The 25,736-nt window shown below is 34.3% G+C and overlaps 1 protein-coding gene across 1 annotated transcript; it reads left to right on the top strand.

The window, feature by feature from the left end:
* Nucleotides 1-25,736, top strand: TSPAN19 (tetraspanin 19). Its single transcript, XM_008964053.3, has 10 exons — nt 1-66; nt 1,011-1,134; nt 6,292-6,384; nt 6,474-6,546; nt 8,239-8,363; nt 12,867-12,941; nt 17,863-17,973; nt 20,004-20,147; nt 21,630-21,713; nt 23,048-25,736. Exons 3-10 carry the CDS (start codon nt 6,319-6,321, stop codon nt 23,114-23,116), a joined length of 747 nt encoding a protein of 248 aa, XP_008962301.1. The 5' UTR covers nt 1-66; nt 1,011-1,134; nt 6,292-6,318; the 3' UTR covers nt 23,117-25,736.

The following is a 25,736-nucleotide window of genomic DNA, read 5'->3' as shown; positions in this document are numbered from 1 at the left end:
TCGATTCTAAATTGAAACGAACGCAGGATTTCAGGGACTGGATGAGGAGCTTACGGTTTTTTACAGGTAGATTTTAATATTTAAGTAACTTTGGAAAATACTTAATAAAATGAAATTTTGTTATAATTACCCAAGTAGATGTAATCTCACTTTTAAATTGTTTAAATTGTTTCTGAGCTACATATATTTATATTTCCATCTGGTGATTTGACCATGTATAAGGTGTTCATTCCACAAACCCTTAATCCGGAACAGTGATTTGTGGGACCTAGAAGTATGGAAGAGAAGTCAATAAGTTGTTTGCCTTCCATGACAACAGTTTTTTAAAAAAGAAAAGAAAAGAAAAAAGAAAAAAGAAAAAAATCATCAATCAATGCCCATCAAAAACCTCTAACTGAAGGGATGTGGGTGAGAAATTTGAAAAATTATTTTCTGGAGTTATTTTACTGTAAAAATATTGTCACACAGTATTTCAATATAAAACCTTAATTTCTAAGTTTATGTCATGCTATTTAATTTTAACTTAATTTATTAAGTTTTTTGTGGAGCAAATACATAGGGTACAAAATAATATTTTAATTAATAACATTTTTTACTTTAATTTTCTTTTAAAGTTTGCAAATAAGGCATTAAATTCTAAAAGGAAGTAGCCATAATTGTAAAAGGTATCTGCTATAAAATAAGCTAAAAGCAAATATTTCATTGAGCCTCTGGAAAAAAAATAGACTACATTTCCTGGTAACAATAAACTTGAATTGCATCAACATAAGAACTAATAATATAAAGTGAGACGTTAATAGATTTCTCATATTAAAAGCACACATGTTAGTTTCCTTTTCAGGAAAGATGATTTTAAAAAATAAACTACACTTGGTTTCAGGTCTAATTAAATTCAGAGTATTTTCATTATCAAAGTTCATGCTCAAATGGAATTTGTTCTTTTTTTTAAGTTTGGTTTTATTGCTGATTTATAGACTATTGAAATTATCTATTTTTTATTGTTTTTTTAGAGACAGGGTCTCCCTCTGTTGCCCAGGCTGGAGTGCAGTGGTACAATTATTGCTCACTGTAGCCTCCAACTCTTGTACTCAAGTAATCCTCCCACCTTGGCCTCCCAAAGCACTGGGATTATAGGTATGAGCTACTGTGTTCGAACCTCAAACTCTTCATTTAAAATAGACTTTCATATTGTGTTGAAGTTCACATGTAAGAATCTTAAGATTAGTTTTATTTTTGATTGTGAAACTATCCAGACTTCTAAAATTTATAAATCCTTTAATAATTTCAAAATTAATTTTGAATAACTAGTTTTCATAATCAAATAATTTTGGAAATAATGCCTTAGTTCCTTTCCTTCTCAAAGCTTACTTTGTCAAATATTGACAGCAAAAAAGAAAAACACTGAAAGATTTTCTGAAGATAAATTAATTCATGGTGATAGATCTCCTATATTGTCATGCGATTTTTTACTTTGGAAGAAAGGACAACTTTATCAATTAGTCATAATTTCGCTAGAATATTACTAATCAAAAATAAAAGGCAGCAGTTATCTAATACATTTGTAGATTATAAGTAAATTTAACTTGACACTGTTGTTTATCAACCATGTAGTATTTAGCAGAAGTCCATTTTAATTGCATTATTCGTAGAAACGGTAACTTCAGATTGAGTATGTTGGTTTGCCTATGACTGAGTAGACTTTTGTTTCTTTTGAACATGTTAACTTCATTTCATTTAAATTTTAAAAACAATTTGTAGGTGTGGTTGATTTATAGCATATTGGCTTAACAATGCATATTTCCTTTAGAGAGTACATAATAAATATTTATTGAGAGAATTAAAGAATGAGAGATAACTGTTTGTTCTTTGTTATCTGACAAGACTAATATTCCTTTGAAAATGTGTTGTAGTGAAATCATTTTAGTTTAAGAGCATTTTTCAACAACTGCTTTATTCTTCATATGGCAGTGATATAATTTAAATATCCCATAATATCATTGTTGTGTTCAAAATAGTTTCATAGCAGGTATTTCTTTGTTTCATTTTCTTGAGGCACGGTAATTATTGAGTAAAAGTAATTTACTATGTAGCTCATAGTACCACATATTGTATTCTTAGGCCTCTCATTCTCTTGTTCCACTTAAAGTGTGTCTCAAGCCTTCAGATTCTCTAACTCTCTTTGTGCTCCCTCCAAGCTGCTGTCATGACCAACCACTTCACAGAAAAATGAGAATTTATGACTTTCCCACAGTTTCCATCCCATTCCCCATTCTCACATGCATGACTCTTGTATAATCTTAATATTTCTATACTGAGATATGATATAAAGAGATTCTAGCCTTATGATATAACGAGATAACTAACATCTAGCCAGGCACTGGGCTAAGAGCTTTACAAACATAATCTCATCTAATTTTCACAACATCTCTTTGAGGCGTGTACTATTACAATCTGCATTTACAGATGATGACACTGGCGCTAGGGAAAGTTATTGAGAGGGTGGTTTATATCTATGGAGTTAAATCTCATCTCTGCCATTTATTAACTAAGTGACCTTTGGCAAGTAATTTTGCCTTGCTGAGTCTTTCTCTCCTCATTGATGATATTGGGGATAATAGCATTTGCAAAATATCGATGATAAAGGGAATCAATTTAAATGAGACAATGTAGAATATGAGATAATGTTCAAAGTTTAATTACATCATTTCTACAGACTACATTCCATCTTTGATTCTTTGGTTATCCCAACGCTGGCAATTCTACTTCCTACTACATCTCTCATATTGTGATACTGTTTCCATTCCCACAGCCATTTATAAATTATCCCCCTATCTTAAGTGTCTTTTCTAATTTGGCTTCCACATTGAGGCCAGAATTATGACTCCCTATTACCTTCAGGAAAAAAAAATCTTTAGTAAAGCATATAAGATTTGTCACAATCTTTACGAAGTCTGCTTCTTTAGCTTATCTTTCATCTCTTGCCACTCTGATCCATGCCTCCTTACACCTCATTGTAAAGCTTCTGAACATAGTGTTCCCTCTGTCTTGAATATTTCCTATCTCTCTCCCATTTTTATCTAACTAGGACCTTCTTAATCTTCCTTCAAGAATCATCTCAAAATCATCTTCTCTATGAAACTTTCCTGTTTCCTTTATTTCCTGTCCCCACCTCAACACATAATTCAGAGTCAGCCACAGGTTTTAATATTTGACTCCTTGACGTTCTCTTACTTGTTCATTTGTGTGTTCCCATCTCTTGGAACTTAGAATATAAAAACAATAACAAGAAGCAATTAGAGTTTATTAAACTAGTGCAAAATAATACCTATGAATAGATTAATTATTGTAAGTTGTCCATTCCTATAGCATCTCTGCTGTTGAGCTTTCAACATCAATTAACTAATCAGGAACTGAACAAAATAAATGCCACACCGGGACCTTATTTAATTAAGTTAGAAACAAATTCTTTGTTTATAGCAAAAGAAAATGTAGATCTTTCACACTACAAATATTTAAATAAGAACTACACTTAACTTACTGTGTATCTTTGTGTTGGCACGTCATTGTTCTCATTGACGTTGTTTCCAGTATGTGGAGCTTATGGCTGAAAAAGCCAACACATTAACATCTCATTTTACCATTCTTTGTAAACATAGTCATGGGCTTCTTTGAATCGTTGCTTGGATGCACAGTTTGTTGTGTTTTAACTTTGTAACCTTGAACCACAGTTTTGAAATTACCATAAACATCTTCCTTACCACGTTGCCTACATTTGCGCTTACTAAGTTCTCACCCCTTTTGACTTCTATACCATGTAACACCATGATATGACACCATGATCTAGAAATGTCTTTATTGGTTTCCATGAGATCATGCCTTGATTGTCTTCTCAGTCTGTAAAAGTCAGCTTTAAAAATTCCAAATTCTTAATTGTATCATTTCATTCTCTACCATCAAACCTCTGCCCATTTCCATCTATAGACAGTCCCTCTTCTCTTTCATTCACACCCATGACACTGGTTCTCTATGAATGACTTTCAAGTCTGTACAGCCTATGCTACCCATTTATCTGCACTCCATTTATAGTCCTTATGAGACATAACCCACAGATATCCTTTACCAATTCAAATTCAATCATGAAATATTGAATTTATGAATTTTTCTTCTAAACCATTTTCCTGAAATTTTAAATTTCCAGTGATTACCATTATTCTTTTATTTTCCCATCCTACATGAATCTTTCTGATTGTCTTTGATTCTTTTCCACAGTAAAGCATATTAAAGCTTAATGCAAGCTCTCTTTTTTTTCTAATTATCTTCTGTAATTGGCCTTTTCTGACCAGTGGGCATTTTGTTTGGCCCTCACCACCCTATTTTCTTTTCTTCATCCTGGGTACATGGTTGCTTTCAACTGGAGCTGAGTATTGCTGTGGGACCAAGTCTGTGCTGGTGGACTCTAAACAGAAGAGAAGTGTACAACTTCAACCTCACTTGCTTAAAAGATGCCTGCCTGAGTTTACTCATCCCCTTCCCTTTCTGTTAGCTATAAAAGATGGCACCTGGAGCCAATTTGGAAGCCACATGTTGAACAGGCCAGAGTTAGCTCCAAGTTTCTAACATGATTTTCTAGAAGTGAACCAATCACCTACTTTGAACTGAGATAAATAAAAGTTTATTTCTATATTTGGGTCCTTTGATAAAGTACTGCAGCTTGACCCTGCCTAACATGCTAATTATTACCACATCAACACTCAAGTCCATGCCTTCAACATTTCACATCAGAGTTACTACAGAGCTTTCTGGTTCATTAGTATCCATTCTCTTTCTTGTTCACAGACAGGGGCCAAGACCTTGTGCCTATCTTCTCGTTCAGGCTGTGAGAGAGCTTTTCACATGTGGTAGTAAATAGAATTGGAACCAAAAATGTAGATTTATAGCATCTTTGAAATAAACTGAAATAAAAATCATGCAGTCTTTCCAACTGAGTGTTCCATCAAAACATGCCAGGCATTAGAGGAATTAAAGAATAAGACAATAGGATGGAAAGTAGAAAAACCAAATGACAGCAAGAGAATTCAAAGCATAGGTAGAAGATATAACCTGTAGTGACTCCTTAAACTGAGAAGAACACTGGGAGATTTTACGAGGAAGATGGTTTATGATAAAGTAGGGAAGGTAGTACATAGACTAATGTAGACATCTCTTTTTTTTCCACTTTTCAAAGGATCCTTCAGTTCAATAAATAAATTGCTTTCTGCCTAATTAGGGACAGACAAATAGCTTTAAAATAATCTTATTAAATCCGCTTCTATCATGTCAATCATGCGCTACATATATTAAAACATTGTAAACTACAGTATGTTTAAAATTATAGTGCTAGTTAGAATTAAAACAGTGAGAAGAGAAAAGAGGAAATCTGGGAACACACTCAAGATTAGATTTGAAACTTTCATCTCTGCTAACCAGCACCAAAAACCAATGGAGTAGGTATTGATTTTTCCATGAAAGTTTTAGGAAAATTGACTACCTGGAAAATAAGTTTTAATGAAAGCTACTTTAGTTTTTTTATATACTGCATACCAAACTAAATTATAGATTAAGTAATTTAATTCATCTATCTATTCATGCATTCAACAAATATATATCAAGTACCTGCTGTGTGCTAAACCTGGAGGTTACAATGGTATATAAGACATACTCTCGCCACTTAAATACCCCTGACTCTCTGTGGGGAAGAAGACAGGTCAATGATAAATTTGAGAGGCAACAAATTGGGTTAAGAGAAAGATCCCCAAACCAACACCTCAGTGAGGAGCTAATATTATTCTGAGAAAGGGGAAGGGCATGCAGAAGTGAGGAAAACTTTCCAGCCAAGGGAACAAGGTATATTAAGACTGGAAATGTTCCTGGCTATCTAATGGTTAGGATTAAAATAAAAATTTAAAAACACAGTAAGATGGAAAACAAAATATCTTATTCTTTTTGAAACTGCAAGAAATTCAGTAAGGCTGCTTGACTTGTTATACAAATGTCTTCTTACTCCTGATTGCCTAGTCAAAGCATTGCGGATATATATTTATTATTTTAAGTACAGATACTCTCTAGTAAAAAGAAAATGCAGGCAAGGTACAGTTTCAAGATACCTTCAATATATCCTTTCATTTAGAGATGGAAGTATGTTATACTGATAATTGATTTGAGAAGAAAAATGTGCAAATAAAGAACATAAGTAGGGAGAAACATTTAAAGTTGTTGTGTAGAATGTTTAAAAAGTTATGGTTGTCTTTTCAGAATCATCAGTATCTTGGAAGAAAAAGAATGTTAAGAAATAACAAAACAATAATTATTAAGTACTTTCTTAATCTCATTAATGGAGCTTTCTTGGTAAGAATCTTCATAATTATATAGTAAAGAAAATGTAATCTATTGTATAGGCAATTACAAAAAAATAAGCATTGATTTTCTTATTTTAGGTTCTTGGACTTTTATTCATGGGATTTGGTGCATGGCTCTTATTAGATAGAAATAATTTTTTAACAGCTTTTGGTATGTATCTATTTTTGTTTTTCTCTCAGTGAAATAGACATTCAATTTTTAACAGTTGTATACACAATTTATTCAGCAGGTGGCAGTATTTCTCTGTAATTTATTAAGTGTCCAGCATTCCTTCTGAAAGTCTTCATCAGTTGTAGAGATTTTTTAAAGGATACAAAATTACAGCTAGGTAGAAGAAAAAAGTTCTAGTGTTCTATGCTACTGTAGGATGACTGTAGTTAACAATAATGTATTACATAGTCACAAATAGCTAGAAGAATATTGAATATTCCCAACACACAAAAATGATACATATTTGAGATGACCAGACATGCTAATTACTCTGATCTGATCACTATATATAGTATGTATCAAAACAACACCCATGAATATGTACAATTATTAGTTGTCACTTTAAAAAGAAAATTTAAAAATGCAATTTTAACCATGTAACTTTCCTATTAAAAGCTTATGTGACTCCCCATTGCCACTATTTACTCGTACAGCAAATATTACTAAGCATCTTCTCTGTGTCAGTCATTGCCCTAAGAGCTGAGGATATGGTAGTGAGCAAACAAAATAAAGTTCCTATCCACATGGAGCTTTATTTCAGTGAAGAAGACTGAAAAACAAAGTGCCTATAATGTCATCCCTGCAAACATTTTTAGTCTCATCTGACTCAAACTGTAAGTGCCAACAAAGCTGAGTTTCTTACACACCCTTTGCTGCTGGATGTCTCAGAAATGCTCCACCATTCCAACCTGGTTATTTACAATGACCAATAAAGCCTATGCTCAGATGTTACCTTTACCAGCAGCCTTGCCCAAACCTTCTAACCTTCTCCCCCAACTGGTTTAGGTGCCTCTGTTCCCAGTAATATGCCGGCAAACGTTTAACAACCAGTTCTGGAATAGAGAATATTGATTTATGACATCTGCCCATTTCCATGGTTTAAACAGTTCCTCAATGGCCAATTTCAAGGTGTCAAAGTGAATTCAGTTGGTTTGCAGATTTCCTGAAAATATCACAATTGGCTTTTATTAGCCAGTACAAGCTCACTCCAGCACACCACTGCCTACACTGTTCTCCCATAACACCTCCCACATGTTTAATTTATTTATCTGTCCTTCTTTTTTAAAACAATTATTTGTTGAGCATTTATTGCTCTGCTGTTTGTGCCATAGCATCAAGCATTCAACAGTCAGCCTGTTGACTGGATAAATATATATAATCTCTAGCACTGAGGGCTCACAGTCTAGATGGGGAAAAATAAAATATAGTTTGAAAGGGATCATATTAGCAATAAATTCAGGGTGTATACATCTAACTCACACATATTAAGTTCTAAAGATTTTTGATGAATGAATGAATACATGAATGTTTGAATATACATTGGACATAGAAGAAATCTTAGAAAAAAATTATTCTATCATAGAAGACAAGGAGGATAAGGGTAAAGCGATCTTCTGAAATTTAAGAAATTCTCTTCATGTCAGAAAAGGAAGAAAGGTTGTTTCTAAAAGTAAGAGCTGGTACATGAGGTCAAAAATTGAGAGACAGAGAGAGACAGAGAATCCTAGTGGTTTGGCAACAGCTGCTCAGAAAAACTTTTGATTGCTGCAATTATTCTTAAATAGAAAATAAATAAAATACCACTTCATATAAAATACCACTTCATAATAAGTAATTTTGTACTTTTCACAGATGAAAATAATCACTTCATAGTATCTATTTCTAAAATTTTGATTGGAATGGGATCTTCTACTGTTCTTTTTTGTCTATTGGGTTATATAGGAATTCACAATGAAATCAGATGGCTCCTAATTGTGGTACGTATTTCATGTCAATAGTTTGAATTTTTGTCTTAGATTTTTAAGTATCTAAGTTACACAAATGAATACTGATTTATATTACCATGGCACTGCAGTAGAATATGTCCTTAGAGTAATTCAAATGAAGCACACCCTCCTCCCTCCAACAAAGTCACTTTTCCAGACAGGATTTTCTTAGTGCGTTTTCTATGAATTGAATCTGTAACTCAGCACATTTGGACATTTAATTTTCAACACAGAGTCAATAGGACTCTCCATCTCCTAGGGGGAACTACAATTCACCAAACTTAAGAATCTGAAGGCTAGAATTAGAATAAAGTGTATTCAAGTCAATGAGGAATGTAGCTTACCAGGGAAAAAGAAACATGATCTATAGTCAGCACATTTTTCTCTTTGTGGGCATGGCACGCGGAAAGGTAACTTATGTATGTATGTATTTTTTTATAATTTCAACTTCTATTGTATATTCAGGGTACATGTGCAAGTTTGTTACATGGGTATATTGCACGATGCTGAGGTTTGGAATTCGATTGATCCTGTCACCCAGCCAATGAGTGAGCATAGCACCCAGCAGTTACTTTTCAACCTTTGCCCCACTCTTTTCCTCCCCTCTTTAATAATAGTGTCTACCGTTGCCATGAAAGGTAACTTATAATTGAGATCACAAATTGTTATTTTTAAAAGAGAACTATAATTACTCAAAGAGGCAGACTCTAGCATCTGGTTGCCCACTGTTTCTCTCGAGGCTTGTAACGTGAAAAGGCAAATTATATTCCAGAGTACTGACTTGGACATGAGCCAATTACCATACATGTGGCAGTTATGGATCACAATTCACATACTCAGATGAAATATAGCCTTTACATTTTTCTCTAAATCAAATTGATTTTAATTGCAGCCAAGCAGATAGGAAGTTCAGCTGCTGTCATTTTGTCCCTTACCAGGAAGAATGCAGAGATACTCAGCTTTTATGGAGCACTGAAAGTCTGGGTGGTCACCCTGGACACTAGTTATCAGTCTATGCCAGTTACCACAAACACACTCACTTTCCCAGCTCACATGGTCCCTTCAGGTCTACTCACTCTGCTCTTTGAATGGCCATGAGTGGCAAAGGTAGGGCTGCTATTCATCCAGTATTTACCCGTACAGGCATATCAGTGAAACCCTTTTGTGAAATATTGGTAAATAACCAGTACCTCAGTTCCATTCCTTCAGTCTTCCTTCCCTGAGGCAGTCAGACCTCCCCAGTGACACAGCAATTAGGAGGTACACCTGACATAGGAATCAGTTGCTTCCTATTAATAGTAATTTCTACTACTATTTGAATATTACCCTGGCACAGGCATTTTAGGTATGGACCCTGATTTCCTTCTGGGGTTTTACCACCTTACCAGGGCAGTGCCAGGATTCCAAGGACTATGCTCTGTTGCTCTGGAAACCCACAGACTTCCAGATTCCACCTCAAAATCTTTTTAGTCTAAGAAGAGACTTTACTCTTTCTTCTTATTCTCCTCCAAGGCCAACCCTCTCTTCTCAAATCTTATCTTTCTCTCTTTCCAGGATCCTTAGCATAATTTTCTCACTGAGCTTCAGATTTTGGATATAAAAACCAGAACAGAAATGGCTTGCAAGAAAACCTTGATTTTTTTCTTCTTGTCACAAATTTCCATATAGGCAAAGGAAATGCAGAGTCTACTACTTATACAATGTAGTGGGCAGGGGATAGGAAATGAAGGGGGAAAGTAGAGGGAGTAAAACAAACATTTCCTAAGTTTCTGCCTCATATAATTCAAGCATTAATGGCATCTGAATGAGAAAGCCTGATAGACAGCATCATAAGGATATACATGAACATAGGATCTGACAGATTAGGGCCTGGAACCAAGATACTACCATTCCTTTTAGACATTCCATGGAAGGGTATTGCTAATTTGGCCATTGTGACACTTTTGCTATTCTCCTCTGAATTTACCAATATTTTTCTGATGAATATATCTTTCTCTGAACCAAATTAATTCACACAGTCAACTTATGGGCAAATATTATAGGCCTAAAAGCTATTCCATGTCTTGGGCCAGGTGCGGTGGCTCACGCCTGTAATCCCAGCACTTTGGGAGGCCAAGGCAGGCAGATCACGAGGTCAAGAGATCAAGACCATCCTGGCCAACATGGGGAAACCCCATCTCTACTAAAAATACAAAAAATTAGCCGGGCATGATGGCAGGTGCCTGTAATCCCAGCTACTTGGAAGGCTGAGGCAGGAGAATTGCTTGAACCCGGGAGGCGGAGGTTGCAGTGAGCCAAGATCACACCATTGCACTCCAGCCTGGGCAAGAAGAGTGAAACTCCATCCCCCACCTCCCCCCACCAACAAAAAAAGCTATTCCATGTCTTAAAGGTGATTTAACATACTCCTACTCTAATCTAAGATACCCAGTAATTTTAAAAATTGTTTCATATGCCGGGTGTGGTGGCTCACGCCTGTAATCCCAACCATTTGGGAGGCCAAGGTGGGCAGATCACCTGAGACCAGCCAGTAGTTGGAGACCAGCCTGGCCACCATGGTGAAACCCCATCTCTATTAAAAATACAAAAATCAGCCTGGTGTGGTGGTGGGCACCGGTAATCCCAGCTACTAGGGAGGCTGAGGAACGAGAATCGCTTGAACCTGGGAGGCGAAGGTTGCAGAGAGCTGAGATGGCGCCACTGCACTCCAGCCTGGGCCACAGAGCGAGACTCCATTTAAAAAAAAAAAAAGGTTTCATATAATTTTTCCTGCCTCTACCAATCCCTTATTAGTATAAGATTAAGTGAGATATTGCATGTAGAAGTTAAAAATCTAAACATCTAAATAGATGTAAAGATTACATTTTTGTCTCAGAATTTTTTTTTCTCTGAAACTAGGAAACATAACTTATCTCAAGAAGAAAATTTTGGTCTGATATTTTAAAGTATTAGATGTATAAAATATGTGTAATTAAATAATTTTTATCTCTGAGGGTCAAGTAAAAAGTAAATAAATAATACAGTAAATCATTAGTACTTATATTTTGCCTAGTAAATATTCAGACCTCTTACTTTTAAAATTATTATGAATTCTAAATCTTTTTTTTTTTTTTTTTGAGGTGGAGTCTCGCTCTGTCACTAGGCTGGAGTGCAGTGGCACGATCTCGGCTCACTGCAACCTCCACCTCCCGGATTCAAGCGATTCTCCTGCCTCAGATTCCGAAGTAGCTGGAATTACAGGTGCGAGCCACCATGGCTGGCTAATTTTTGTATTTTTAGTAGAGAGGGATTTCACCATGTGGGCCAGGCTGGTCTTGAACTCCTGATCTAAAGTGATCTGCCCATCTTGGCCTCCCAACGTGCTGGGATTAACAGCTGTGAGCCACTGTGCCCAGCCAAATTCTAAATCTTATATTTTAATATGTGCTGTGTAAAAGTTGCAGTTACCAGCAGGAAATCACTTTTGTCAGATCCAGAAAAAATAGAGCCAGGAAAGCCTAAAGGAGAGGAGGCCCATGCTTACGTGTCTGAAATAAATACTGTTTCTAAGGACTTTCTGAAAACTCCCAGCTAGAGACTGTCTTCAGTCATCTCCTGCTTTTATAAGGTTTATGGCTAGATATTCCTTAGGACTGCAGTAATTCAGATAAGATGTTCTTGGAAGAGCACTTGACCAGTCATGGCATCTCTACCAGTGAACTGGCAACAACTCTGGCTTTGAATCTTTAGAACCAATAAACTCTGTTTCTAAGTAGTTTATGTAAATCTCGCCCATTTTGCTACTAAATGCTTCTCGCTACCCTCTCCTCACAGAATGAACTGGTAGTTTACCATTTCATGCAATCTGGACTATAATCTTTATTTCTTATTCTTGAATAACTCAACATATTTAGAGATAATTTTCTTTTGTGCCTTTTTCTTAGGTTGACAACAGCTATGATGAAGAAGACTAAATTGGCCATTTTTTTAAAAAAAATTAAATAGTCTAATAAATGTAAAAATTATTTTATTTGGTTTGGATACAAGTATTTTCAGTTTTCAGGAAATAGCCCAAGTATACTTAAAGAATTAAGTTTATTATTGCAGTTGCTTTTGTTATACGTTCTACTTGCTGCATAAGTTTAAATAGTACATCAGAAATTTAGTGAGTCTTTAGTTTTAGCAAAATAATGTGAGGTGAAGATAATTAAATTCGCCCTATAATAGCTTTAGAACTGAATTAAGATGGCATCATCGACAACTCTATTGGACCAAGGTGCTCATTAATTAGTATCACTTCTTTCTCTCTTGCTCTTATCCAAATGTTCATTTGTTTTTTACTTTGCCTTGCTATTTCACTAATTTCATTCATATTTGTGAAGGCAGGAAGCCTCAGCAATACCCATATATACTTTATGGTTGCATATTTCCAATGGTGTGTGTTTTCCCATTATTTGAGCATACAAAACATATATTAGTAGCATAGTCATCATCTCTATTTTTCTTTTGTTTTAGTATGCAGTATTGATAACATGGACCTTTGCTGTTCAGGTTGTACTTTCAGCATTCATCATCACAAAGAAAGAGGAGGTATGAAAGTAAATCCTTTTCAATACATCCTGTTATTTGAAGTTTAAAGGAAATTGGATACCTTAGAGTATTGAGACCATTGATCCTATATTAAAAGCCAAAGGTAAATTTCTTTAGGGGAAAATAATATTTAACAAAAGTACTAGAGTATAGGAAGGGGCCAGGAGTCACATTGAAAAGGGTAGATAGGGGAACTTGCCTTTAACTCTGTTTGCATATGATTAGAAAGTAGCTTTAAATATCAAACAGTATTGAGGAAGAGGAGGTGGTACTGAGATTTAGGAGTTCAAATTTTTACCTTGTCCTCTTACCAACTCTGACTACCACTACTGACCCAATCACTGTATTATGTTTTTGCAAAGAAACAAATTTAGACTCTAACTAATTTGAAATTTAGCAATTTCACTTAAACAAGACATACTGAATAATTCCTATATTTTCCACAGGTAGAGTGATGAGTGATTAATTAGAGCAAGATTTAGGTTTATCAAATTTAGTTCAAAAAAGCATATAATAAGCCTGAAAAAACTTTTGATCAACAAAACTTACCTATTACAACCTACAGTTACTTTTAATCCTTTAGGACATTTCAGTATTTCAGTTCAGTCAAGGTCTGTCTTATATCACGGAAGATTAATTGTCCTATAGTAAAATGAACATGTACTTGAAGTCATACAGATATGAATATGGTTAGGGATCAACAACTTGCTTTACAGCAAGTTGTTGCTGTATCTATAAAATATAATGTCCTTATCTGTAAAATATAATTAATACCTACCTACCTTACAGAGTTGTCATTAACTGACAATTTATCAAGTTTCAGTTGTAAAGTAGCTACTCAAGAGTTCTCTTACCTCGCCTTAATTAATCTTGAAGGATCTCCTGATTAATTTATATGGTTCCTAGATTTTCTTTATATCTATCTATACTCTTCTGTAATGGCCAAAGTTCAAAAACAATCTTTTCTGTATGATAAAGAATGAAAGAACTTCATTCTTTACTGGACAGCTCATCATCCAGTGCCTACTGTTAATGGCCTGGCATTTAGAACTAAAATTACTTTTCTCCACATCTAAAATGTGTGTGTGTGTGTGTGTGCATGTGTTTGTGTGTGTGTGAGTTTTAAAGGTATGTTAGCTGCAGCGGGTAAGTTTTGGAAAGCTGCTTTGCTGGCAAAACACCAAATCCCAATCTATCATCCTCAAACTTTTCAACCTCATTATAGAACATAAATATGACACATAAGAGCTATCAATATGTAAATATAGTTTATCAGTCACCCATATTTGCTTCAATGTTATGCACACACTCCTGTATCTCTCTATATATTAGAAATAAGAACTGATTTATAACTACCATGTGCCAGAGACTGTGATAAACACTATAGCCATTGTATTATTAATCCTCATAGCAACCCCTAAAGAAGCACTGTAAGTCCTACTTTATAGAAGAGAAAACTGAGGCTTTGAGATGAGAAATGCTTGTTAAAGTATTTCATGGCCAAATGACAGAGCCTAGACTCAAATACTCATTAGCTGACCCCAGAGCTAACAGCTTTGTTTACATCAATTTGTCTTCTGCATTCAAACTGGATTAAGTTCTTAAAAGCCTCTAAATCTTTTATGCCATTTACAGTACCTAACTCAGTGTGGAAGATAAACTAGGCCTTTCATAGATGCTTACCAAATTTGAGTAAGCATAAGGGAATTTTATTTATACATTAGTCACATAGGTTACATAGGAAAGTACTTATGTATGAAATTGTCATTTATATGCACTCTGGATCTCCCAAATAATGTTTTAGAAACAAAACGAGGCCATAAGTTTCACCCCACACACACTGCCAACAGCACTATATATCTTATTTATTCTAAATAAAAATGAACAGAGTATAAAGTAGATCTAAAATCTCCTTTTCATTATTCTAATCTTCTTAAATGTATTAAAATACAGATATATAAGTAACTAAGTAAGATTTTAGCTTACATGCCTTTTATAATTACTGTGATATTCCCACCAGTTACTTAGTTTTTATTGTCAAAGACAGCATAATTCAGTAAAAATCCTTAAGACTAGTATTCAAATGATTATATTTAAAAGTCTCAGCTCCTTGTAAACAAAAGTAAATAATTAAATTCTCTGAGTGTCTGTATTCCATTCATAAAACAGTAATAATATCTATTCTTCCTACCTTTTGGTATTATTGAGGACCAAATTAGTAATTTGTTATAAAAAAATTATATAAATTTGTAAATGCTTAAGTTACTATGACAATCGTTCTACTTTTGCATTACCTAGATTTTTGAAATTGCAGAGTTTTGTTTATCCCCATCCAAATCTGATCATTTTTGTGTTAGTATTGGAGAGAAAAAGTTATATCTCATTCATCACAAGGCTCTTGGCTGAGAGCCCTATAACAAAAGACAAACTAACAAATGAAAAGCATAACAAATTTACTTAACCAAAAAATAAAGACTCAAAGATCCAAGGAAATCTATTTTTGTGGACAGTCATGTGAAAGTGTGATTGGAGGACAAAAGCATATAATCTAATGGTAATAAACTAGGGGAAATTTAGCAAGGCCTGTCTGTTCAGATGCTTCTTGGCTTCTGCATATAGGACAGGACCCCTCTGGAATGAGGATCTGATGCTATACCTTCAGGGGAAATGGGTCAGAGAATTCTATTATGACCTGCCTCATGGGAGAAAGTCAGGAGAAGGTCAGAAAGTGACCTTCCTGCTTCTGCAGTTTTCTCAATTTCCTTGAGCTTAAAATACTCAGCATACCAAGGTGCTATATTTTGGAGCTGTTGTATTCTGAGCCCTGATAGTACTATGAAAGGATAATATTTAAAATTTAAAAATCATAATTTTTGTAGAAATATACAGTAGATTTCAAAAGTCAATTATTTTATTTAACATCTTAATTAATGAGGGAACCAGTATGATAGAAAACTAATTCAAAGGAGAATCCAAAGAAGACATTTATATAGGCCATCACTTAATAGACGCAAAACAGGCTTGGAGAGAGAAGGAATTAAATATACCTTCACCGAGAAAAATGTACATTTGTCTGACCAAGTATAACTTGCATAACTATAGTTTTCTACAACTTCTAAAGTTGTAAAAGAAATTATAAACCATGAAAAGTACAGTACAAACCCCCACAGAATCAAGGAATGTTGTTTGCCAGAAAAAGCCTAGTGTCCATTGAAAAGACACTCAACAAACTTTTTTGGCTTATATAAAATACTTTTACAGTTTTTTTCCTGAGAGTATGAGAAGAAATTTCCCTGAGGAATCGCCACACTGACTTCCACAATGGTTGAACTAGTTTACAGTCCCACCAACAGTGTAAAAGTGTTCCTATTTCTCCACATCCTCTCCAGCACCTGTTGTTTCCTGACTTTTTAATGATTGCCATTCTAACTGGTGTGAGATGATATCTCATAGTGGTTTTGATTTGCATTTCTCTGATGGCCAGTGATGATGAGCATTTTTTCATGTGTTTTTTGGCTGCATAAATGTCTTCTTTTGAGAAGTGCCTGTTCATGTCCTTCGCCCACTTTTTGATGGGGTTGTTTGTTTTTTTCTTGTAAATTTGTTTGAGTTCATTGTAGATTCTGTATATTAGCCCTTTGTCAGATGAGTAGGTTGTGAAAATTTTCTCCCATGTTGTCGGTTGCCTGTTCACTCTGATGGTAGTTTCTTTTGCTGTGCAGAAGCTCTTTAGTTTAATTAGATCCCATTTGTCAATTTTGGCTTTTGTTGCCATTGCTTTTGGTGTTTTGGACATGAAGTCCTTGCCCACGCCTATGTCCTGAATGGTAATGCCTAGGTTTTCTTCTAGGGTTTTTATGGTTTTAGGTCTAATGTTTAAATCTTTTATCCATCTTGAATTGATTTTTGTATAAGGTGTAAGGAAGGGATCCAGTTTCAGCTTTCTACATATGGCTAGCCAGTTTTCCCAGCACCATTTATTAAATAGGGAATCCTTTCCCCATTGCTTGTGGGACTGTAAACTAGTTCAACCATTGTGGAAGTCAGTGTGGCGATTCCTCAGGGATCTAGAACTAGAAATACCATTTGACCCAGCCATCCCATTACTGGGTATATACCCAAATGACTATAAATCATGCTGCTATAAAGACACATGCACACGTATGTTTATTGCGGCATTATTCACAATAGCAAAGACTTGGAACCAATCCAAATGTCCAACGATGATAGACTGGATTAAGAAAATGTGGCACATATACACCATGGAATACTATGCAGCCATAAAAAATGATGAGTTCATGTCCTTTGTAGGGACATGGATGAAACTGGAAACCATCATTCTCAGTAAACTATCGCAAGAACAAAAAACCAAACACCGCATATTCTCACTCATAGGTGGGAATTGAACAATGAGATCACATGGACACAGGAAGGGGAATATCGCACTCTGGGGACTGTGGTGGGGAGGGGGGAGGGGGGAGGGATAGCATTGGTAGATATACCTAATGCTAGATGATGAGTTAGTGGGTACAGCGCACCAGCATGGCACATGTATACATATGTAACTAACCTGCACAATGTGCACATGTACCCTAAAACTTAAAGTATAATTAAAAAAAAAAAAGTTAAAAAAAAAAGAAAGAAATTTCCCTTAGATATGCATGAGAATGGCACATTACTTCTTCCTTAATTGTAAAATGAGCCTAATATATTCGTCCTATAGATTATGAATTGAAAAACCATATGATTTGATATCCACTGAAAGTGTTAAAAAGTTATTTTAAAAAGAAATAAACAGAAAACAGAAAAATAATATTGAATATTCTTTTCATGATGGTACTCTTGAGGAACCATCAATTTCTATGAAATTTTTATGGATACATTCCTATGAAATTTTCATTTTTAATACAATTTTCTACAGGTTCAGCAACTATGGCATGACAAAATTGATTTTGTCATTTCTGAGTATGGATCTAAAGATAAGCCTGAAGATATAACCAAGTGGACTATTCTGAATGCCTTACAGAAAACAGTAAGATGAAATTAACTAAAAAATTAGATGTCAGTGTTGACCACTGTGGGACAGAAGAGAGAATAGGTCAGGGCAGGGGATGGGGCAGAGGAATGAGAGTTTGTTGTATTTCTTTCAAACAAACTGGGCAAAAAGGGCATTCTCCACACTTACAAATCTTGATTTATATCCTCCTTTTGTAACTCCTATCTTCTTTTCTGTGTTAATGGATGTGCATTTTAACTTAGTTTCACCTGGAAAAGTGCTGCTGGTCTTTTGCCAAGTGGGATAGTCTATCCTGCTGCACCTGATGGGAGATAAGTTTAAGCAGTAGTCTCTGCTGGCAGCATTGTGGTTACCATTTGAGTCTGAATACCAGGATTGCTGTGCAATAGCTTTGTGGTTCTGGACAAGTAACCCTCTTAAACTCCAAGTTCCACATTCGTAAAGTGGGCATACTAACCTCTACCTCTGGTTGGCAGGAATAAATGAAGTAATATATAGATATTCTATATATTATAGAAAGGCTATATATAGAAAGGCTTGGATCCAGGGCATAAATGCAACTAACACTTTTTAGCTAATTTTTAAAGATTATTATTTCACAGTGCAGATTTTTCCAGACAGGTGCAGTGGAAGAGTAAGAGAAAGGTATTGTCGGCTAAATGGTTTACAGAAATAGATCAGCACCTGGAATATAGTAAGTGCCCAATTAAAAAAATACCAAACATTTACATAGTCCCAGACTTTTTTGTAAGTGCTTTGCATATATTAGCTAATTCAGTCCTCCCAACCCTATAACATAGGAATTGTTATCCTCATTTTATAGATGAAAAACTGAGAAATTTAGTAATTTAATGATGATTGTGCAGCTAATAAGTGGCAGAGCCAAGATTCAAACCCACACAATCTGGCACTAGATTCTGTACTTTTTACTGCTATATTATATGCCTCACATAAAAAAATAGGTTTTATTTATAGTACATATGATAACGGAAATACATTTTAAGAGAATTGAAATGTAATTACAAATACTTTTACTCATTGTCTTTTTCTCTTATGTATGTGATCCGTACATGTGTTGTATTTTCAAACTGCATTACAACTTACAGCAGAGAAGTGAACCTTCCTATGGGCAGAAAATGATGAGGAAACAATTCTGTCTATCATATCACTACTATTAGTGAAATTCCAGCTTTCAATTCCTAGCCATTAATATAACTGAGATAATATATGTAGGTTTGTTTGTTTAAACTAACTTTCAGTAACCTAACTCTCAATCAATATTTTAGTCGTCAGCATTTCCTAGAATTGTCGTAGATTGTTGGTATATATATATTGTAAACATAGGCAGTACTAATGTTATCATTTTCCATAAAAGTTTAGAAAACAATTACTTCACCTTTCTCTTATTTCCTAAGTGACAAATATGTAAACAGATTCTTTCATATCCTCCTAACTCTGCTTGATAAGATTCCAGAATCAGCACTACAAATGAGACATTTCTTAAAAGTTGGATCATTTTATGACTATTTTTATTATCTTCTTTTGGTTCTTTATGGTAATTTTCACACAACACAAAATTGAAAGTTAACGTCTCACATTAATCCTAGAAAAGTAGATATTACCCTGCATCTCTTTTTAGGTATACCAAACAGTTATGACTGCATATTCTTTAAATACAAAGAGAACTGCTACAGTTGGGAGCAAGATATGGCTCCAGTGATTGTTTTATATTATGGTCCTAAGCATCATTTATACATAAGCATATCAAGTATATCTTCTATCCTGGATAAAATTCAGATGTAATAATTCTATCCAACCACAAGCCACTAATGTGAGCAGAGATCTTTATCTATGGCTGACAACAATAATAGCAGAAACAAAGTAATGAATTAAACAAACACAGATATACTTATTTAATTCATTACATGTTCATGGGGAAAAATTAATGAGTTATCTTCATCACAAAAACCACTTCAGTATTAATCTCATATAATTAACTGCATTTTGAACATTTTATGGTAAAATTCATATAAGCTTTTTCCTAGTTACAGTGTTGTGGCCAACATAATTACACAGACTGGATAAAGAATAAGAACAAAGAAAATTCAGGACAGGTGCCATGTTCTTGCACAAAGTCAACTTTAAGAAAATGGTTTTGTGATGAGCCACTGAATGCAACTTACCTTGAGGTAAAGGTAAATCTAGGCTTCTCCAAGTATTTATAGTATTTTGTTTGTTTATTTTGCAAGTCAATTTAGAATTCTGAGCAAATTTTTATATAAAAATAATGTTGTTGACGGTGGCTACATTCTTAATCCACTTCCCTAAGTTGAACACGTAATTAGGTAAATTGTAGTGTCATTTCCAGTGTATAATACGTAAAGTAAATAAATTTCCTGGGAGTATATGATTTATGTATTCTTGGAACTTGGGATATCATCAGTCTTTCTCCCCAGCCTTCCTTGAGAAGTCCTGCAGAAAGAGGAGGCACTTCTGTCAAAGCCTTGGTGCATAAGATTGGAAAGGGAGCTAAAACACCAGGAGTAAAAGAATAGGCAAAAACTAAAGGGAGTGGACCCCAGCAATGATGAATGTGGTGTTCAAGTAAGTGTAGCAGAAGCAAGAGTAAAGGGTTGTCTGGAGCAACTGCAATTTACAGGTGTGGGATACTGATAACTAGATTTTTTCATCCTAAGAACTGCTAATACTTTGTATAGTTTACATATTAAGCTTATTCTAATCTTAAGATGTATTGTTTCAATTGCATAATTAATTCATAAATAAATGGAACATTACTTTTTTTTTTAAAAAAAGCATCTACTCTTTGGGAAATAACCATTTTACGTGGTGATATATACAGTAGTTGCCCCTATCTGCAGTTTCACATTGTGAGAGTTCAACCATTGAAAATATTAAGTGGAAAATTCCAGAAATAAACAATTCATAAGTTTTAAATTGCACACTGTTCTGGGTAGTATGATGAAATCTTGTGTCTTCCTGCCCTGTTCCCTCCTGGGACATGAGTCATCCCTTTGTCCAGTGTATTCATGATGCAGATGCTACCCACCCTTAGTCACTTAGTAGTCATCTTCATCGTAAGATCGACTGTTGAGGTATCACAGTGCCTGTGTTCAAGAACCCTTAATTTACTTAATGATAACCCCAAAGTGTAAGAATAGTGATGCTGGCATATTGTTATAATTGTTCTATTTTATTATTAGTTATTGTTTTAATCTCTTGTTGTGCCTAATTTATAAATTAAACTCTATTATATATATGTTTCTATAGGAAAACATGTAATATATTTAGGGTTTGATACTGTCTGTGTTTTCAGGCCTCCACTGGGGGTATTGCTGGTGGGTAAGTGGGGAAACTACTGTATCCTGATGAATTACAATAGTCTGCAGAAGAGAAAATCTCTTCCTAAAATGTAACAAATTTCTGATTTTAATTACATGATAACATCTTAGCAATTTTAAAATTAGCAACTGAGGTGTCCTGCTGCCGTAGAAAGCTTTCTGGACTAAAAATCCAGTTCGCCAATTAGATATTGACTTACTATTTAGACTTCGGTAAATTACTAATCTCTGTTTACCTTTTATTTTTTGTAAAGATTTATGTATAAGATCATTTCCATCTCCATGTCCATCTGAATAACTTCTTTTTCTTAGGGTTGTGAAAATAAAATCAGTACATGGTATAATGTTAATGTGTTAACCTTAATCGGAATTAACTTTGGACTTTTAACTTCAGAGGTAAGCTTTTGTTCATATGTTAAAATGAAAAATATTAAGTATAAGCTATACAGAATAGACTGCAGAGCAATCAGGTGGAGACCTAATCAGATAAGTTCATATAATAGAGCCAGGACTTTGAGGCTCTTTACATCCAAGAGTTGTATAGGTGATTCCTTAATCAGCCAGGTCGGGGGGAGCCTATTAATAACTGGTCATCCTGGAGGTAGTGATTTTATTACTATGTATAGTACCTATGTATATTTTTATCTTTCTTTCTATATATATCTATAGATAGATCTATTGATGTATAGATATCTTTACGTGTGTGTGTGTGTGTGTGTGTGTGTATATATATATATATGTATATATATGTTCATATATTGGCAGTAAGAGCACCATGTTGGGCAGTCTGCAAGTTGCCAGACTTCTGAAATCTAGGCAGATGTTTGACTTTAGTAAGATCCACTATTCACTCATATGTTCATTCATTCAATGTATTTGGAGGGACGGGGTCATTTACTGTGTGTCATGTACTGTACTAGATGTTGAATATACAATGAGACGCAAAATAGACACATTCCATGACCTAAAGGTGTCAACCGCAGAATTAAGTTTCAGAAGCAAGACGCTATTCTTCAGTCTCAGTGAAAACTATTAAGAATAAGTGCAGGCTATGGATTCAAAGAAACTGTGAGAGTAAATAGACTGTTATAGTGGGGACTATGCCACTAAAACAAATACATACTGCATTTGACTTTGTATAGATCCATGAAGCCCCTGACCTAAGTTTTCATCTCTTCAATTGGTAACAATTTTAGTCTCAGAATGGTAGTAAACCAAGACATTCTTTATACACATTAATATCATTGTTTTTAAATGTTTATTCTCTATTGTGTTCATGCCGGAATATCTTAAGACAAAACTGCAGAGGTAATATCCATGTTCCATTTTATCTTCTGCCCTTTACAAGCCACCTTTCATTATCTATAAAAAAAAGAAGCAGTTTTGTACATTTAATGACATAGTTAGAAAGATATCGAACAACAACAACAAGAAAACCATCAGCAGTTTGTCCAGGCATGTAGCTCAGTGATAGCTAATGTAATTAAAACCTAAAGGTTTTTCCTTATTCTCCTCTGTACATGAACTTGGTAACAGGTGGGTTATTCTTGAAGACTCATTTTGCAGACTTCCTATTCACAACTGTATGTACCTTATTCTGAAATTTTCTCACCAGTTTTGATCCCTTTTCCCTTTACAATACGCATTTTGGTGACTATATATTGTTAACTTTGCAAATTACTCTTATCATTGATTAAATTTTAATCTCTTATTGTTCCCTTTTCTTCCAGGTTTTCCAAGTCTCATTAACAGTTTGTTTCTTCAAAAACATCAAGAATATAATCCATGCAGAAATGTGACCTTTGGATTTCAATTTGTTCAGAAGAAACCAGTTAATTCTTAAAAAATCACATTATATTATTTTATTCCAAAAACGTTTTGAATTGTATTAAATAACAGATCTATTCAAATTATTAATTATATGTAATATTGAATTACTGAATACTATAATAAAACATTCATGAAATTATATTAATTTTGTTTTTCAAAATATTAAATTCTACCGTTCAGAAGTTCACCTGAATTTAAAGGGTACTATCATATATACCAAATTCAGAAGTATCACCGTATGTTTTGAGTTTCTTTTGTAGAGAAAATACCTATATGATGTTCAGAAAATACTAATTAAGTAATCAATCATATCATGTACCTTTTATTTGCAAATCTTAAGAAAACAATACTGATTTTATAGGACATTTAAAAGAAAAATATTTTATGACACTAACATCTGTACTAAATCATTTATCTGTCTTTCCTGATAATGTTTGCAAGTGGATAATAAACTTAAAATTAGAGGCTTGGTTATACTTTTATGGCAATAACACAATATTAAAATAACAGTGAAGTTTTAACTGTAGTAAAAATAATCCATTCTAAGTACTGAAATCCCATACCTTTTACTAGCTCATTTTTCTTCTCTTTTTCCTTAAATTGTATTAAATGCATGTGTACACAATTCTCTGAAGAATATAAAAATAACCTACCTGTCCTATTTTCCTAACAATGATTCTGTGAGAAAAATAAATTCTTTGAAAAGTAAAACGTGCTATACAGATGTGAGGTACTATTATTGTTGTCCTTAATAGCAAAAGGCTGTCTTGACCTTGAGGACATGAAGAAAAGATAGATTAACTGAAGATCCTGCATTGCTCCAACTCCTATAGAAAGCTCTCTCTCATTTACGAATTCAATCATATCTCTTTTCATCCATCTATTTAGAACATTGAAGATTTCAGAGACTTATGGACTTTTTAATGTCAGCACAAAAGAAAATACAATAACCATTTTCCTCAATGAAACCTTCTTTAGGTTTAGATATGTCAAGTAGATGTACCTTCTATTCTTTGGGAAATATTCTGTTGGGATTTAAAACTCATCTTCAAATTTCTGTTTTCTCTAAAGTATGTCACAGGATCACACTGATAGCAAAAAGCTCTCTCTTAGGAATTGAAAACCAAACTATTGTTAATCAAATAACTATTATAGATCATTTGATTTTACATCAAAAAAGTATATAGTAGATTGCCTATTCATAGTTAATACAGTTAATTCAAAAATTATATGCACCACTGACTGAATCAATCACCTTTATGATTCTAGGGAATATTGTTTTGAAGGAAGTTGCTTTATACCTTGGATATAATAACTACTTATTTGGCAAAATGAAATAGAGTAGATCAGAATCATGTTTCTCTTCTTAATCTTGTTTTTTTTTTTTAAATCTGAGATAGAACATTTGGAAAGGCCTAAAAATTAATCTGGATCAGAAGTGAAACAGTGAATTAGAACCTAGGATAACACCTAATTCTGAGTTTCCCTTCAAATGGTCATATCATTTACACAAACACATTTAACTTGCTTCAGGCTCCCCACTTTAATTATGCTTCAAAAATCAGGGTTATATTGAGATGGTACTATGTAAGTAGAATATTTTAGAATTGTTCTCGATAAGGATGTATGCATTCAGTCAACAAGCATTTATGGAGAACATATAATACCTTCACCAGTGACACTGCTAATTATTGGGATATGAAGATGAAAAGATATACAGGGCTGACTTTAGGGGCATGCAACCTGCATTTAGAAGAGGCCCATGTAAGTAGCTTTGTAAGTAGCTGGCCCTGTCCCTGTCATTAAATTTTGAGTCCCGTCATGCAGCCAGATATGAAAACAAATACATTTTATATATGTAATAATTTTTATAGACACCAAGAGAGGGAATGCCAGTTTGCCTTAGAGGTTCAGAGAGCACTTCTGAAAGAAAAGTCATTAATTCAGCAATTACTTATTCAGCAACTAGTATATGTCCAGCACTGTACCGAGTGGTAGGGAAATGGCAGTGAATCAAACAAAACAAAATAAAAAAAATTTAAAAAAACATTGCCCTCATGAAGGTTACCTTCAAGTCAGGGAAACCAAACAACAAAATATAAAGTTGACATCATGTCATGGCAGGAAGTGCTATAGAGAAAAAATGAGGAAGTAGAATAAGCAGGAGATGGGGGATTGTGGGGATTGCAGTTCTATATAGGATATACAAAAACGAACAAACAAACAAAAAAGCCTCACTGAGAAAATGACTTTTGAGTAAAGTACTGATAGAGACAAGAAAATAAGGGGAAAGTGCGCTGTGAGCATGTTGAGTTCAAAGAAAGGCAGAAAAGCAGTGTGCCTAGTAAAGAGGCTGGGGAGGAATGGAGAAAGGTTCAGAGGGGTAAAAGGTCTTGATGGGACTTGACAACCACTCTCAGGACTTTCATTTCTACTCAAGTAAGATGTAAAGCAGTTGGCAGATTTTTCATAAGTGACATGGTCAGATTTGTATTTAATAGGAGCAATATAGCTGCCATGTTAAAAATAAAGGGGGCAAGTGTGGAAGCAGGGAAAACAGACTGGATTTTATCTAATAATCTAGATAGA

Source organism: Pan paniscus, chromosome 10 (assembly GCF_029289425.2).
Source record: "Pan paniscus chromosome 10, NHGRI_mPanPan1-v2.0_pri, whole genome shotgun sequence".
Taxonomy (NCBI): domain Eukaryota; kingdom Metazoa; phylum Chordata; class Mammalia; order Primates; family Hominidae; genus Pan; species Pan paniscus.
The sequence above is the reverse complement of the archived record's forward strand: the minus strand, read 5'-3'. Positions and strand labels throughout refer to the sequence as shown.